The 16,015-nt window shown below is 42.1% G+C and overlaps 1 protein-coding gene across 1 annotated transcript; it reads right to left on the reverse strand.

Annotated features, from left to right (window-relative positions):
• Nucleotides 1-12,409: 12,409 nt before the first annotated feature.
• LOC120604992 (nuclear pore-associated protein 1-like) lies at nt 12,410-15,346 on the reverse strand. Its single transcript, XM_039865902.1, has one exon. The coding sequence runs from the start codon at nt 15,344-15,346 to the stop codon at nt 12,410-12,412; it is 2,937 nt and encodes a 978-aa protein (XP_039721836.1).
• Between the last annotated feature and the right edge of the window lie 669 nt (nt 15,347-16,015).

The following is a 16,015-nucleotide window of genomic DNA, read 5'->3' on the forward strand; positions in this document are numbered from 1 at the left end:
AGATAGATGGATTGATCCATCGATGGAACATATTTTCTTTAACCGTTCATCTGTCGACACTTAGGTGTTTTCCAGACCTTGGCTATTTTGAATAATGCTGCAATGAACATGGAAGTGTAGTTATCTATTCAAGTAATGATTATGTTTCCTTTCAGTACATACCTAAAAGTGGGAGGGAGGAAGAGTTTTTGACACAAATGGGTCAAAAATAAAAGCATGTATAAAAGGTGTTGTAGGAATGAAAAACTATGGACACCTAGAAAGAAAGGGAGACCATACAGTGTTTGAAAGGACCACTGTTTAAGGTTATAAATAGTTTAAAATTGTGACATTTCAGTGAGCCTGTGTGAAAGAAGACTTGCTTATTTTTCTGAATATAAATAGAGTACAAAGGAGTCTTGTCAAGTTTTTGATCAACACTAAAAGAGAGTGGAAATATGTTTTTTTTATTGTGCAACTAGAGGATAGGCAAGCCTTATAAGCAGCATGAAGTCCCATTAGAATTTTTCTGATAATACTAATTCAGAAGAAGAAGAAGAAAAGTCTAAGACCACAGAACAATTTTGAATGCAAAATAAGGCTGCTGAGTTTTGCCCAGTGTGCAAGACTAAGCTTTAATGGCATATGATGAAGTGACCATGACAGAGCTGGCAGAGCTGGCTGAGTTGTTGAAAATGGCTCTAAAAGCTACAGGAATTGGACAGTGGACATAGAAAAAGAACAAGGTAAGTTCAAAAGAGTAGAAGAACAAAATTCGTAAAGAACAAAGCCAAAAGAAGAAGAAAAGCAATAAACTTGACAAATAAAACCAAAAGCTTGTTCTTTAAAAAGACCATTAAAATTAGCAATATTTGGCAAAATGATTCAGTTGTGATTAGCTATAAAGCACTGAGATTTTCTAAAAATACAAAAGAATACTATGTCGACTTTTTATCCACAAATTTGGAAGTCTAGTTAAAATGGATGATTATTGAATAAATGATAAGAGACAAAATTGACTCATATTTTGAGTAGAATATGTAAATAGCCTTATGAAATAAGAAAATATAATCAAAGATCTATACCTTGGAAAAGCATCAGGTGCTTTCCAATTTATTAAAAAAGCTAGAAGAGCCTTCACAAAAAAATCAGATATGAAAAATAAACCAAAAAAGTAACCAAAAGCACATTTCTTTTAAGATATTAGTTCCAATTAATATTAGCAAATGGATTCCATCAACATATTAAAAAATAAGTCATTATGATCAAGTATGAGTTATCACCATAAAGATTTCTAAAAGTAGGATAACCGTTGGAATGAGCAGATAAATGTCCACATCCAACATCAAAATATACTTCAAAGTTTCAGTAGTTTTTAAAACTCTAATAGGGTGCAGCAGTACATTAGTATATTATTGACCCAGAAGCGGAACCCTTGTATATATGGGCAATAAAATACAGAGTAAGAAAAGTACAGGCTGTCCTCACTGGGGAACTGCAGAAATTACCAGGCAGACTGAATTGTGCAAAAATCCTAATGCTCAGTGGGGAAAATATAACCGTTCACGACCATAAAAAATTTCAGACAAAACATTAGAGGCTCTCTTTCTGTTGGTATTTAATTAATACATTGCAGTCTAAAACAGTAGTGGCATTGAGAATTAATATGTTCTATTTCATTACAAAAATCTTGTTAGACTTCCAGTTTCCAGTCCAGCTTGGAAATCGCCCCTCGTCCTAACAAGTAAAAAGCCAAACGAACTGCAAAATCAACAACGCTCCTTAGATTAATCAGAAGAGTGAGGTCACGGGGCAAATCACTGTCCCCGAAGTTGGAAAGGCAGACGGGCAGATACAGAGAATAACAATTCACCGGAGGAGAAGTCCAAGAGCAGAAATCTCTGCAGAAACCAGTACCCAGGTAGGAACACCTGAACTGTCATTGACCTATCTCTGGAGGCTCCTTGTGTAAAAGAGATAAAAATTCCAGGGGGCACCCATACTTCTGTGAATTTTATTTCTTGGCACTGTACCGGGTTGTCAATGTGAGGATCAGAGAAAAATCCCCTTGGGGTTCTGGTGTGCGTAGGGAGCGGGGCGGCGGGGCAAGGCCTGCCCTCAAGAGAAAGTGTTTTACCATAGCTAACCTATTGGGGTTTTGTCAGAGCTTAAGTGACCTGGGGGAAGGGAAACACCCAATTGCAGCATCTACCAGCCATTCTGTCCCACCCAAGGTGAGGGAAAACACTCAGAGGCACTTCTGAAGCTCACTACAAAGTTGAGACCTAATCAAGGACCATAGAATGTTTCCACTTCCCCTACACCATAACACTGCATCACTAAGGACCTATTTGCTGCAGTTAATCTCACCTAGTAACATCATGTTGGGATTTTCAAGGGAGAAAAATGTAGAATCATATGAAATGCTTGATTAAAACCACGAATGGCATAAAAAGAGGGGAATACAAAATAGAAACAAAGCACAATGGCAACATATACAAAACAGTAAGAAATATGGTAGATATTGATCCAACTATATCAATACACTTTAAATTTCAATGGTCTGAATACAATTAAGTTAGAGATGGTCAGAGAGAATCAAAAATCAAGAACCAATTATAAGAAATATACTTTAAATATAAAGACACATATTGATTATAGTAAAGGAATGAAGAAAGATATTCTATGCTAGTATTACTCAAAAGAAAGTTTGAGTAGCTATGTTAATTTCAGACAGAGCCGACTTCAGAGCAAGGGAAGTTGTTGGCACAAAGAGGAACATGACAGAATGAGAAAAGGGTCAATTCTCCAGGAAGATATAACAGTTCTTAATGTGTATATGCCTTAAAGCAAAGCACCGAAATACGTGAAACAAAAAACTGATAGAACATCAAGGAGGAAAATACCGATAGAACATCCACTATCATAGCTGGAGATTTTGACGACCCTGTGTTAAAAATAGGTAGATCCAACAGGCAGAAAATCAGTAAGGACATAGCTGAATTCCACAACATTATCAATTAAACTGACATAAACGTCTATAGACTCCTTCATTCAACAGCAGCAGAATAGACATTGTCTCAAGCTCTCATGGAATATACACCAAGATAGACCACATTCTGGACCATAAAACACACCTTCATAAATGTAAAACAACAGAAATCATATAATGTCGGTTCTCAGACCACAATGGAACTAAACTACAAATCAGTAACAAAAAGACAGCCAGAAAGTCCCAAAATAGTTGGAGACTAAGCAGCATATTCTAAATAATACATGGGTCCAAGGGAAAATAATCTCAAGAGAAATTTAAAAATACTTGGAACTAAGTGTGAATGAGAAGATATCAAAACTCGTGGGGTGCAGCAAAAGCAGCACTAGAAGGACATTTATAGGATTGAATATACATGCAGTAGAAAAGAAGAAAGATCTAAAATCGACTGTCTAAGCTTCTACTTTAGAAACTGGAAAAGGAAGATCAAAATCAATACAAGGTAAGCAAAAAATGAAATAGTAAAAGAGCAAAACTCAAAGAAATTCAAAATAGGAAATTAATAGAAAAAATCAACAAAACCCAAAGCTGACTCTTCAAAAATATCAATACAATATAAAATGCCTAGTCAGAGTAACTAATGAGAGAGAGAGAAACAGACAGACAAGACAGAGACAGAGAGAGACAGAGAGAGAGAGACAGAGGAGAATTTACTAATATTAGAAATGAAAAAGGATATAACTCCATATTCCACGACATTAAAAGGATAATAAAGAAAAACTGTGAATCACTCTATGCCCACAAAATTGAAAACCTAGATAAAAAGGACCTATTTCTTGAAAACACAGTCTGTGAAAACACACAAAAAGACATAGACACTCTGAATAAACCTACAGTTCTTTAAAAAATTGAATCACTAATACCTTTTCAAAACACAAAGCACTAGGCCCAGATGTGTTCACTGGTGAAATCTACCATTTAAGCAAGTGCACCAATTCTCTACAATCTCTTTCAGAGGATAGAAGCAGAGGGAATACTTCCTAATTCATTCTATGTGGCCAACATTACCCTAACACTGTGCTTAATGCTGAGAAGCTAGAACCTTTCCTGCTAAGATAAAGAACAAGGCAAGGACGTCCTCTCCCAACACTCCCTTTCAATATTGTCCTGGAACTTCTAGTTAATGTAAACAGACATGAGGAGGAAATGAAAGGTGTACATATTGGAAAGGAGAAAATAAAATTATCTTTCTTAGCTTACAAAATAATTGTCTCTGTAGAAAATCGGAAAGAATCAACAACAACAACAACTGCAACGACGACAACAACAACAACAACAACAAGAGTAGCAACAACAAAAACCTCCTGGAACTAATACGTTATAGCTACACAACATTAGAATGTCCAGAATCCAGAACACTGACAACACCAGATGTTGCTGAGAATGTGGAGCAGCTCAAACTCTCATTCTTCTGTGATATGAATGCAAAATGGTACAGCCACTTTGTAAGAGAGTCTGGCGGCTCCTTATAAAACTAAACATACTCTTGCCACAAGATCTGACCATGTGCTCCTTGGTATTTACTCAAAAGAGTTGAAAATTTTTGTCCACATAAAAATCTCCACAAGGTTTATACAGCTTTAATTGCCAACTTGTTAGCAACTGAGATATCTTTCAGTAGGTGAATCGATAAATAAAGTGTGGTACATCCGGACACTGGAATATTATTCAGTGTTAAGACGAAACGAGCTATCAAGTCTTGAAAAGACATGGAAGAACCTTAAATGCATATTGCGAAGTGAAAGAAAACAATCTGAAAAGACTACACAACGTTCTGGAATAGGCAAAAGTATGGAATAGGCAATGGTTGCCAGGGATTAGGCATAAGAAGGGGTGAATAGGCAGAGCGAGGAGGAATTTTAGGGCAGTGAAGCTACTCTGTATAATACTGTAGTGGCAGATGCGCGTCTCTATACAATTAGTCGAAACCCGTCAAATGCGCACCCCAAGAGTGAACCTTAAGATGAACTATTGGCTCTGAGAGATAATAACAAATGTTGGTTCATCATTAGTAACAAATATGCCAGTCTGGTATTGGAATTTGATAGGCAGTCTGGTCTTGTGTGTGTGGAGGGACAGGAAGTATATGGGAGTGCTCTGTACTTTCTGCTCAATTCTGCTGTGAACCTAAAATTGCTCTAAAAACTAAAGTCTTTCTTAAAGGGGAAAAGAAAAACTTATCAAGAAAACTTTGCATAGCGCTCACCCTCCCCTTATGTTATAGCTTACAATAAGGCACAAGAATCTCTTCTGTACATTGGCAAATTCCCACGCTCCACACTGTTTGCATCAACGATCAACGTTGCATCCTTCATGGTTTCAGTGTTGCAAAATATGTCTGAGTTTCTTTAAAGTCAAGTTTTTGTTGATGTCACTTACTCTGGAACGTCTTCATCCGTTTGTTCCAACCACTTTCCTCAGTTATATCGATTTTGCCTTTGCTAGTTCCTATGGCTGCATTTTGGCCTCTATGTCTGCGAATTCAGCATTCTCACGGTCAGCTGTTGCTTCTACAACTAAATTTACATTCTGTTAGAATTCCACTTCCAGCACAATCACGTTTTTTCCTTTGCTGCACTTTCATCTTTGTTGCCTCTTTTCTTCTTTTCAGTTTTGATTATCCAGTTTTGTGAAATGTCACGTGAATATTCACTAGGAGGCAAGGAGGCAGCACAGTGACATGTTTTGCTGTCTTGTGTGATCTGAACAACATGCACAGTGACCAAGGACTGACAGACTTCAAAAGGAGTGACCTGGCTGTTTGCTGATCATGATGCACATCTGTTATTTATTTATGTGTTGATTTGTAGACTGAAGAACTAGCTGCGAAGTTTGTACTTCATGCAATTTCCAGCAGTTAATATATGGCCACTGAAATTTGAATCATATTGTATTATTGGGTTCTGGGATTACTTAACTAAATCATGATAACTTAAATTCATGCATGGGTAAACTGTACAGAAGGATGATTGCCTGTGTAGCATATATTTGGTGATATTCCATTGTCAGAAAAAAATACATAGAAGAATGTAAAATAGGGTAAGAAATCATTCTTGGTATGAGGAAGTCTTTCCCTAAGCAAAACGTGAAACTGAGATATTATAATGAAAAAAACAAAAACAAAAAACCAGTGAATTCGACATGTCTTTTGCAATGCCTTACGTGGGAAAAGGAAATCTAAACAGAATTAAAAGATAAATGGCAATGTAAACATCTGACCGACGATTTGGCCAATAGTTCCCTCCCCTCCACGACAGTAGAAGGAGGGCAATCTCAGTGAATCAACCTCATGAATCGATAGATGAGAAATTAAATTAAATTCTTCACATGGCATAGACTTCATTTTATGGAATGCTAAGCACCTTCCCACAGAGAAGGTGGAGTACTACCAGTGTAATCCAGATCTTTAGCAACGCACATACAGAAACCTGGAGTAACTGTGCGATAGATTAATCTCTCTTCTGTTCTATAGGAAGAGGAGAGAAATGAACAGAATGTCTGTGTCTCTGGGGCAGGAGTTCAATATTGTCTGTGCACCAGTGAGCCTTCCAAAACATTGAAACACAAAGTCCCTAGCAAATCACTCTTAAACAATCTAAAGAGAAAGAAATGGAAAGGGTAATCGACATGCCAATCATGTCTGTAGCCCTGACTCCTGAAAATACTGATGATGGGAGATACTCGATGCCATGTATCTGACCCTTAAAGGACATGGAGATTGAAATGAAGCATGCTAGGGAACTATGCCTCTGATACCCCACTAAGCTGAATTATTTAGAGTCTCAACTAGGACATGTTGATTAGGAAATGAAAGGATACAGGCAAGAGCAGCTCCTGAAATTGTGCCTAAATACCTCAAATATTCCTAAGGAATCCCGTGGACAACGGTGTCACAGAGATGCTGACAAGTGGAGTAAAATAAGTGCAGAGATCATGCCCTTGTCAGCCAGCATACGGAGAGTATTACTGATCCTCAGCAAATCATTACTGATCCTCAGAAAAACGTACTGTGACTGAGTCTAAAACCTGACTGGAATTTTCCATAGGTGTGTGATATTGGAAATGGGTTTGCAGCTGCACTGGCCAGATCACCTTTGCAAAGCACAGTAGTCACAGCCAGAGGAGCAAAGGCTGCTCTGGTGTTTCTCAAGTAGAAAAGCTTTGTAAAAGTGCCAGGTTCTCTCCCACAAAGGATGGGGATAGCAGCTTATGGATTAGTGATGAATATCGTATCTGTGATCCCTCGGCTAATGTTCATCTTGAAGCTGGGGTATGAGGTCTCAGGTGCTGGGCAATGAGTCACGATCCAACTGAACAGGTCCTTAATCAGGACTGGATAGGAGTGTATTCAGGCCCGGGCATCTGGCATCTGGCATCTGGCTCCAGCCCTTTCTCTGCCCTCCGCAATGGCTTTAGACAAGTCCCTGACAGCTTTGCATTGGTAGCTTGTTGTTGTTGTTTTGTTGTTTAAATATAAGAAGTGGTGATAATACTACTTGGTGGCATATTTTATTAAAACATTCTCCATTGTCACGTGTAAACCAAACGGTAAATGTTTTCTTTTTCTTAGTAAGCCTGCATAATTGTGTTGTGAACTTTTCTACTCTGGGCAAAGTTCATAAAGTCACCAGGTGAACAAAGCGAAAGAGGAGATAGTACATGGCCTTTTGGCCAAGGGGGTCTTGATACTTAAGTATGACTCTGACCAAGGATATGCAGTGGTTAAGAACGCAGGTGTATTGTGATTCGGAATGTGTCTTAAAATCACACAGTCAGAATTTAAATCTCTACTCTGAAACATTGTAAAACTTGAAACAAATTACTTCCCCAAACTTCAATTCCTGCATCTGAGAAAAATAATAATATCTATCTTCTAATAGGCTGAATAATACCCTTGCCCCCAAAATGTCCACATCCTAATCCTCAGAACATGTGAATGTTCTTAGTTAAGGGTTTTGAGATGGGGAGATTATCCTGGAGTATGTGAATGAGTCCTAAATGTAATCACACATGTTCTTATGAGACAGAGGCAGAGAGAGATTTTGCTACGAAGAGACTGTGATGATGAAGCAGGGACTGGATTGATGCGGCCAAACACCAAGGAATGCTAGCGGCCTCTGGAAGCTGGAAAAGGCAAGGAAACGGATTCTCCCTTAGGGCCTGCAAAGGGATTACCGCCCTGCCACCTCCTGATTTCAGCCCAGTGAAACTGGTTTCAGACTTCTGACCTTCAGAACTGTAAGAGAATAAGTATGTTTTGTTTTAAGCCACCAAGTCTGTGGTGATTTGTTACAGCAGCTATAGGGAACTAATACATATCTCATAGGAACTGTTACTCTAATTAAATGTGTGACTAGAAACACACTTCGTAGCATGTCTAACACACAATAGGTTCACTGTACACATATGCCATTTTGGAAATGGAAACTTTGGTTTTGAGGCATCATTATAACCAGTATAATGTTTGCCATTTTTTCTCCATGTCGATCCTGGTAACGAATGTCGAGACGTGTGGCAGAAATCTCACTCCTTCCCACAGGCCCTGTTTCCTCATTTCTTAGAGGGAAAGTGTTCTTTCTCTTCACTTAAGTCATATTATTTTTTTCCTTTTGACTTTTATTTTCATTACTTTTTCATCCAACTTGTCTTTCTGAACTTTAAAGAAAACAAAGTCATTTCTTAATGGATTCAGATGCTACCCCAACCTAATAGTTCAACGAGGTTCTTGTTGTTACTTCTAGGTCAAATCACCAAATTTTCTGAACTTAAATTCTCCGCAGTTTACTCATTTTTCTCACTTCTGCCTTCTGCCTGTAGTTCACATTCTTGTCAATTTAGTCCTCTAACTAAACATGGATTAAAATAAAGTGACACGCAAAGTGACAAAAGTCTAGACCGTTTGGTTCTAAATCCTGAGTATTTATCACTTTGTCACATTGGGAAAGCTATTTAACCCCTCTGGGCCTCAGTTTCAAAAAAAAAAACAAAAACAAATAGCAAGTGGCTATTACAAATATTATCCAGCCATGGGGTTATTATGAGAATTAAGCGAGCTAATATATACTAAGCATTTAGAATAGTACATGTTATCATTTAAGCATGACATATGTATTTGTTAATAATCATAAATATAAATTTCAAACATAACTTGCTCGGCTTTCTGTAATAACTCTGAGATCTATGTTTGGTGAAATGAATGAAATTCTTTTTCAATGGAAACAGAAAAATATTTGTTTTCAGAAAAATGTTTTTGAGTGACTGTGTGGCTAACTTAAGTATTTCACAACATCAGTGTTTTCAAATCTATGAACAGCCTGGGCCCGTCCACTGGCAAATTAGAAACTGACCCAGCTTGTCTTATCAATAAAGCTAGCAAAATTACATGAAGTTACCATTTTTTAAGTTGCCTTTAAAAAAAAAATCAAAACGTATGAATTTTAAAAGTTTGTCTCCGTTAATATTGCCGGGCGCGGCAGACAGATGGTACTGGGCTACTAGCAGCAACCTGGATCTCAACCCTGCTTCTGGGAGGCAGTTCTGACTACAAAGGGCAGGCCAGGCTAGTCTCTGAAGCCAAAGAGTAAGAGCTTTGATCCTCTGGAACTGCAATAACTTAGAGTGAATGGATCAGCAACAGGGTGCCTGGAGGAGTCCACAGTCTCTCTGTGATGGCATTCTTTGTTTTTACAGGGCTAATCTCATAAATGTTGCACAAGGCTCAATGCCGTGCATGTTTAGGCTCAGTTATCATATGTTTCCATGTGTCTACTTCATAAAAACAAGTACTTTTATGCTCCCTTTAAAATGGGGATCTCTATGTGAATTGCCTAGTGAAGGGAATCAAAACACTGTCGCTTAAGGCATTTATTAAGCAGCTCTGTCTCCACCCATCATCTATATATCTATGTATTTGTCTGTCTGTTTGTCTGTCTGTGTCTGTGTCTATCTATCTATCTATCTATCATGTATCTATCTATCATCTATCTATCTTCCTATGTACCTACCTACCTACCTACCTACTTACCTACCTGTTTTAGTCTGCTCAGGTTGCTATAATAAAATGTCATGGGCTCTGGAGCTTAAACAATAGACCTTTATTTTTCACAGTTCTGGAGGCTGAGAAGTCCCAGATGAAGACCCGTTTATTTTCTGGTGAGGTTCCTTCTTCTGGCTTGCAGATGGCCACCTCCTTGCTGTGAATTCTTGTGGCAGAGAGAGAAAGCTCTTTCATGTCCCTTCCTCTTCTTATAACAGTACTAATCCCATCGCAGCAGCTCTACCCTCATGACCTCTTCTAAACATAATTACCATCCAAAGGCTCCTCCTCTAAATACCATCGCATTGGGGATTATGATTTCAACATCTGAATTTGGGGGGTGGAGTGAGGAAGGGGGTCACAAAAATTCAGTCTATAACTCTATTTTCTCTCTCTCCATTCATCCGTCTATCACCCGTCTATTTATCTATCCTTATGTGTAGAACAATAATGAGATGGCTTATTAGTCATGGTCCTACATTTTTATTTCTTCAAAACTCTTGCAGAGGAAATAGGCCATAGAAAAAACACCATGTTCACAGAGACACTTGGAGGTTGAATCAGCTGTGATTACACAGCCGATAGATGGTGGTGTAGGGAAATCTTCTCAGTCCTCCTCTCCCTCCCATTTGTTGACTCTGTTCAGCCACATTAGTTTACTACCTGCTTCCTGAGGACACCAGGCATCTTTCCTCTGGACCTTGCAGTGATTATTCCCATTATCTGGAATACTTTTCCCTCAGATATCTGACTCAATTGCCTTCCTCTACTCTGTTCACATCCCACCTTCCCAGTGAGGTTTATCTTGACCCCTATTTAAACTGAAAACCCTGGTTCTCTCTCCCCACGATCCCTATCCTTTATATACAGCTTTATTCTCCATAGTATTGGTTCCTGGCTAACCTACCAGATAATTTCCATGTGTTTGTTGTTTCTGCCCCACCCCTCTCCTCACCCCTCCACCTCCCCACCCCCGCCTCCAACTAGAATGTAGGCTCCACAGAGTTAGAAATTTTGCCTTTATTAAGTCTAGAGGAGACCCTGGAGAACTCTAGGTTCAGCCAGACTTGGCACACTTGTTAACTTGTGTGATTTGATATTTTAGTGGTTCAGATTAGAGCCAGGCAAGTTATTAAAGAGGGTCTTTTCTGATATTTTTAAGCAACATGATAAATTCTAAATAAACTTAAAATTCCGATAACTACAGAGCGGGCATGAGCTTTTTCTTACTTTGTTCCTCCAGACTCAAGCACCTAGAAGCCAAATTTATCCTCTCTGGGTGAAGTGGGAATGTGTGAGGATGACTGGCTTCAGTCTAAATTAAATAAGAGACAGAAAACATTTACATATTTAAAAAAATTAAAACCATGAAGTGTGTTTTCCTATGACACGTCAGAGATCGTCTAGCCTCCACTGAGGCCAGAGTAGTGGGAGAGAAGGGAGAGGAATAGAGGGAAGAGGCAAGGGTGTGTCACCTCATCTGTCCCTCCTCTAGACCTTATTTCCTCCTGGATTGGCTTCTCTTACACTAAAAACAAGATTTCGGGAGTCAGCATGTGCACTCATAAAGTTTGGCTACTTCACATCTCAGTCACTGAGATGAAGAAAATTTTGCATCGTTAAGTCCGATTCAACACATTGCCATTCATATGCCAATTCTTCCTCTACAGCTGAGCTAAGGAGTAAAAAGACACAGGAGCAGAGACAGATTAACGAGGACAGGTTTTATTAATATTTACAATATATACACATAATCTGAGAAAGATAAGTGCCCGTTGAGGCAAACAGGTAGAAGAGAAAGAATCACCTAAAAATAGCAGTGAGCATTCTGACAGTTCCAAGACTTGAACTTGGAACTCAGGTCGGCCAAGTTATCAGTCTAGCCAAGGATGGCACAGTTGATACCTATAGTTTTCTTCTCTTCTTGATACTAGAACGCCTCAAGTCCAGCGAAGTTTTGAACTGAGCTCATGTGTCCCTTAACCTCCAACACACACATCCTCCCACCACACAAAGACATCCCTCTGTGGTGTGGTCCTCTAGCTTGCTGTAGGAAGAGAGCAGGGTAATTTTTACTTAAAGGAGCAAAGGCCATTCATGGTCACACACAGTTTGCAAGGAAGATCTAATTTGTCGAGACTCGTGGAAGAATCGATTGCTAGCTTTTGTGGATCTCTGGCACGTGCCCCAAATGCAAGGTTTACCGCTTGCCGATCCCAGAGAACAGGCAAGGTTGCTCTGACCATGCGCCTTCATACGCAGTCTTGGTTCCTTCAAAGTCAGAGGGAGAAGGGGTCCTAACTTGGTGGTGGAGGGGGGGGAGGTGTATTGAGTATAGGTTTCTAAAAATGCATGGTGCTACCCCCCGTAGCACTGCTGCTTTGGTTAGGGGTGCCCGAGGTGCTCTGTGTGACTGGGTTACCGTGAGAATTTCCAGCCGTAGAAGGTACAGTGCTGCCCCTTGTTGCCGTACATGTGGTACGGACAGCTGGGCTCTGGGTATTCTGATGGCCGGTGGTCACACGGCGGACTCTCATCGCACGTAAGGTGGTATTCCCTCTGAGTGCACCACTCATGTTTTGGCCGAGTGGGCCCGAGCTGTGCTGAAGGAAAGTGGGAATAACAGGTCCTCCAATGATGGGAATATTGTTGTCCCTTCCCATAGCTTCACTTGGATGCTGCATGGGTGAGCTCAAGGTGGTATAGCCAGGCGAGCCCAACGTGGTCCTTCGAGAGGTGGAAACAGACATATCTCCTGACACATGATTCTTCATCATGGTGGCGGTTCTTTTAAGTGTGGGAGGTTTTCCACGTCTAGGTAGGCAGCAGGTATACTGATGGACAGTGTGAACACTAGAGTCTGCGGTCGTAGGAATGGAGTCATCCCCTCCCATCACCACATCATGTGTGATATGGACAGGTGGGTTCCTGGTGCTCTGATGTGAAATGGAACTAGGGTATCCAGGCACTGGTGTGGTGCTTGTCTTTCCTGCTGCAGCAGCCATGTTACAGTCAGATAGATTCCAGGTTGTATGACCCAGCTGAGATATAGACGGGGTGCTGTGTGCTTTACTCAGTCCTGCCCCAACGATGAGTGCTCTGTTTGCCTGTGAATGAGTGGGGCCTGGGGTGGACATACTGACTGCAAGGCTCCCACCATCCCTGGGAGCTGCACATCCCATAATCACAACCGGGCCTGGAGATGTTCTGGCAAACGCTGAGCTGCTGTTTCCAGTGTTGGGCATCGTGGTGGAAACTCCAATCCGAGCAGTGGTGGATGTGTCGGTGGGGAGAATTCTCAGCTTGCCACCAAAGGCCATCTGGGTGTTGACAGTGTAATCTGGCGATTGCAAACTTGAACCATCTGATTGCATCATGCTGCTTGTGGCTTGCTGGGCTGTAGAAGTTATGCCTGCAGCTTGTGCTGGGAATCTCAGGATTCTGACAGGCATTTTAGGCTGCTGCACACCTGTGGCCCCAGATGTATGCTGAGAGGAGACTTGGATCCCTCTGCTGACTAATTTTGAAGGTAAATGGGTGGAGACTCCAGCCAAGGGAGTACTGCCACTGGAAAGCGCCTCGTGTGATGTGCCGTGGTTCTGCAAGGAGATGAGGGCAGAATGCAAAATGACGGCCTGGGAAGGAGGTGTGGTGTCCATAGCTTCGATATCATTGGCAAGGCTGACGTTTGCAGAGGTTGTGCCTGCTACAGTAGGGGTGACTGCAGAATTCCCGTGGAATACTCCAGTGTTAACAGGATATCTGGAGATAAGGGTTCTGTTCAGCTGAACATAATGAGCCTTTGATGTGGGTTGAGATGTGGTTTGGGGCCCACTGGGGCGGTGCAGCATAAGGTGGGAGTCCTTTGATGCAGATAGGCTGGTGGAGGAGACTTCTAATTTTGCAGAGTTCCTCTTCCTCAACCTACGGCGGACTTGGTTAGCTGGCCGAGATATCGTACTAAAGTCTGGAGGAGATCCAAAATTGACCGCCTGGGTGGGAGGTGTGGTGTCCATATCAACGACAGACTCTGAAGTAGTTTGCGAAGTCAAAATTGCAGATGGCTGAGTTGTGACAGAAAACACAGCCATAGAAGTGGTGGCCTGGACAGTGGAAATAAAGGTACTGGTAGAAGGGACTGGAAGAGGGGTGAGAGAGGAAATAGAAGGGGGGGAATCTACACACATAGGTGTTGGGGGTTCCATTTCGCAGGAGGGCGGCTGAAAGGACGAGTTTGAGGACCTAGGAGGTGTGGGGTCAGAAACAGGAGCTGTCGTCGTTATGGCTGAATAAGAAAGGCCTCCATAAGCATTAAGTGGAATTTCCGAAGCGGGATGAGAACTAACAGCAGGAAGCAAATCTGCATGAACAGAAACAGGAACATGAGGGACTGTGTGTCTTGTTTCCTGATTAATATTTGGTGTCAGAGAAGATGGACAGACCGACACAGTTGGGGTCCCGGTACATGGGTCAGCCAAGCTGGCGGTAGTAGCACAGACCTGCCGAGTGGTCAGGGGCAGGGAGTCTGCAGTCACCGATTCAGGTTGGGAGATTGAAGGAGCAGACTGAGTGGCACTGAAGTGTCTCTTGATCTTCGTTTTATTCATTTCGTTCCCCTGACACTTGGTGTTCTTCAAGGTGACTGGGTTTTTGTCAGTTGCTAGACATGGAAGCTTACAAGGTGGAGGCAGCTCACATCGACCCCACTGCACTGGTGGCAGCGGTAGGACAAGTGGCATGGAAATTTTACGTTTGCAGGGCCTACTGCTGGCAGATACTAGAGAAGGAGAGCTCCTTGGGATGTCTAAAGGCTTTTTGCCGGGCACCTCCTTACCCGACATCACTGAGCATGAGGAACTGGGAGGATGGTCTTTGGGGAGCACTTCCTTCGTGGATGTCTCTGGCAGCAGGGAGCAGCATGGGGTTGGGGCAGAGAGCACTGCTGCTTCTGAATCAGGCTTGGAAGGAGGTAGGACATCTCCAGCAGGGCTGGATGAGCTTGTGAGCTGTCTGACCTGGTCTTCAGAGGAGGAGCTCATGGAGGCCTCCTGGGCATTCTCACTCTGGCTGTTTTGTGGTTGCTTGGGGTGAAGGTCCAGAGGCCCAGGACTGCACTTGAGGGGAGTGAGGACTTCCTCTGTCTTCAGGGGCCTAGATGTCGGTGATAGATCCCCATTATCATAGGGGCTGTTCCCATTGTCCTGTCCGTTGGTTTCTTCATGATCCTCTTCGATCTTCGTCGTCGCTTTTCTGGGCTCTTCTTGGACCTTCACCTCCATCTCCTTCTGGCAAGGTGGTGGGATGGTACTGGATGGTACTGGCTTTGTAGCGTTATCTACCTGCTCAGATAGTGAATGCAGAAGTTTAAACTTGTTCCTCAAACGAGAGATATTTATGGTTCTCGAGCGTCCAAACATTGTGGAGTTACTAGAAGACAACACGGGCTTCTTTGGAGGGTCCTTCCAGTTCATCAAGGGGAGGACACCCAGAGGGGAGCACGTGACTTGGGAGATAGGATAACTCCTGCTCTGACTCACGTAAAGGCTAGCTGGTAAAGGCACAGGATCCTTGCGGTTGAAACCAGGGCAGTTGGCAGGTGTGGGAGCGACAGGTGTGGGAGCGGCAAGTGTGGGAGCAGCAGATGTGGAAGCGGCAGGTGTGGGTCCTGCAGGAGTGGGACCTGCAGGTATGCGATCCGCTGGCTGGTTCCGGCTAGGCGGGGCATCGTCTCCACGGACGGGAAAAATCACTGGGCGACGGCGCACCGGTCCAGCGCGGTGGCAGCGGCGGCGGCGGCAGCGGTGGAATGAGAGGAAAAAATGACAAATCAGATTGCCCATATAGAGCCAGTGGTGCTTTAAACCAACCTGAGAATAGAGTACAGAAGTAGGAGAGCGTCTCCTTAGCTTCCGACTCCTCACAAGGTCTAGCACTCAACTGAGCTGTTC

The sequence above is a fragment of the Pteropus medius genome, unplaced genomic scaffold (genome assembly GCF_902729225.1).
Source record: "Pteropus medius unplaced genomic scaffold, Ma_sr-lr_union100, whole genome shotgun sequence".
Taxonomy (NCBI): Eukaryota; Metazoa; Chordata; class Mammalia; order Chiroptera; family Pteropodidae; genus Pteropus; species Pteropus medius.

Coding starts and splice junctions, on each gene's coding strand:
- LOC120604992 (XM_039865902.1), bottom strand. CDS start 15,346: ATGGAGGTGAAGGTCCAAGAAGAGCCCAGAAAAGCGACGACGAAGATC.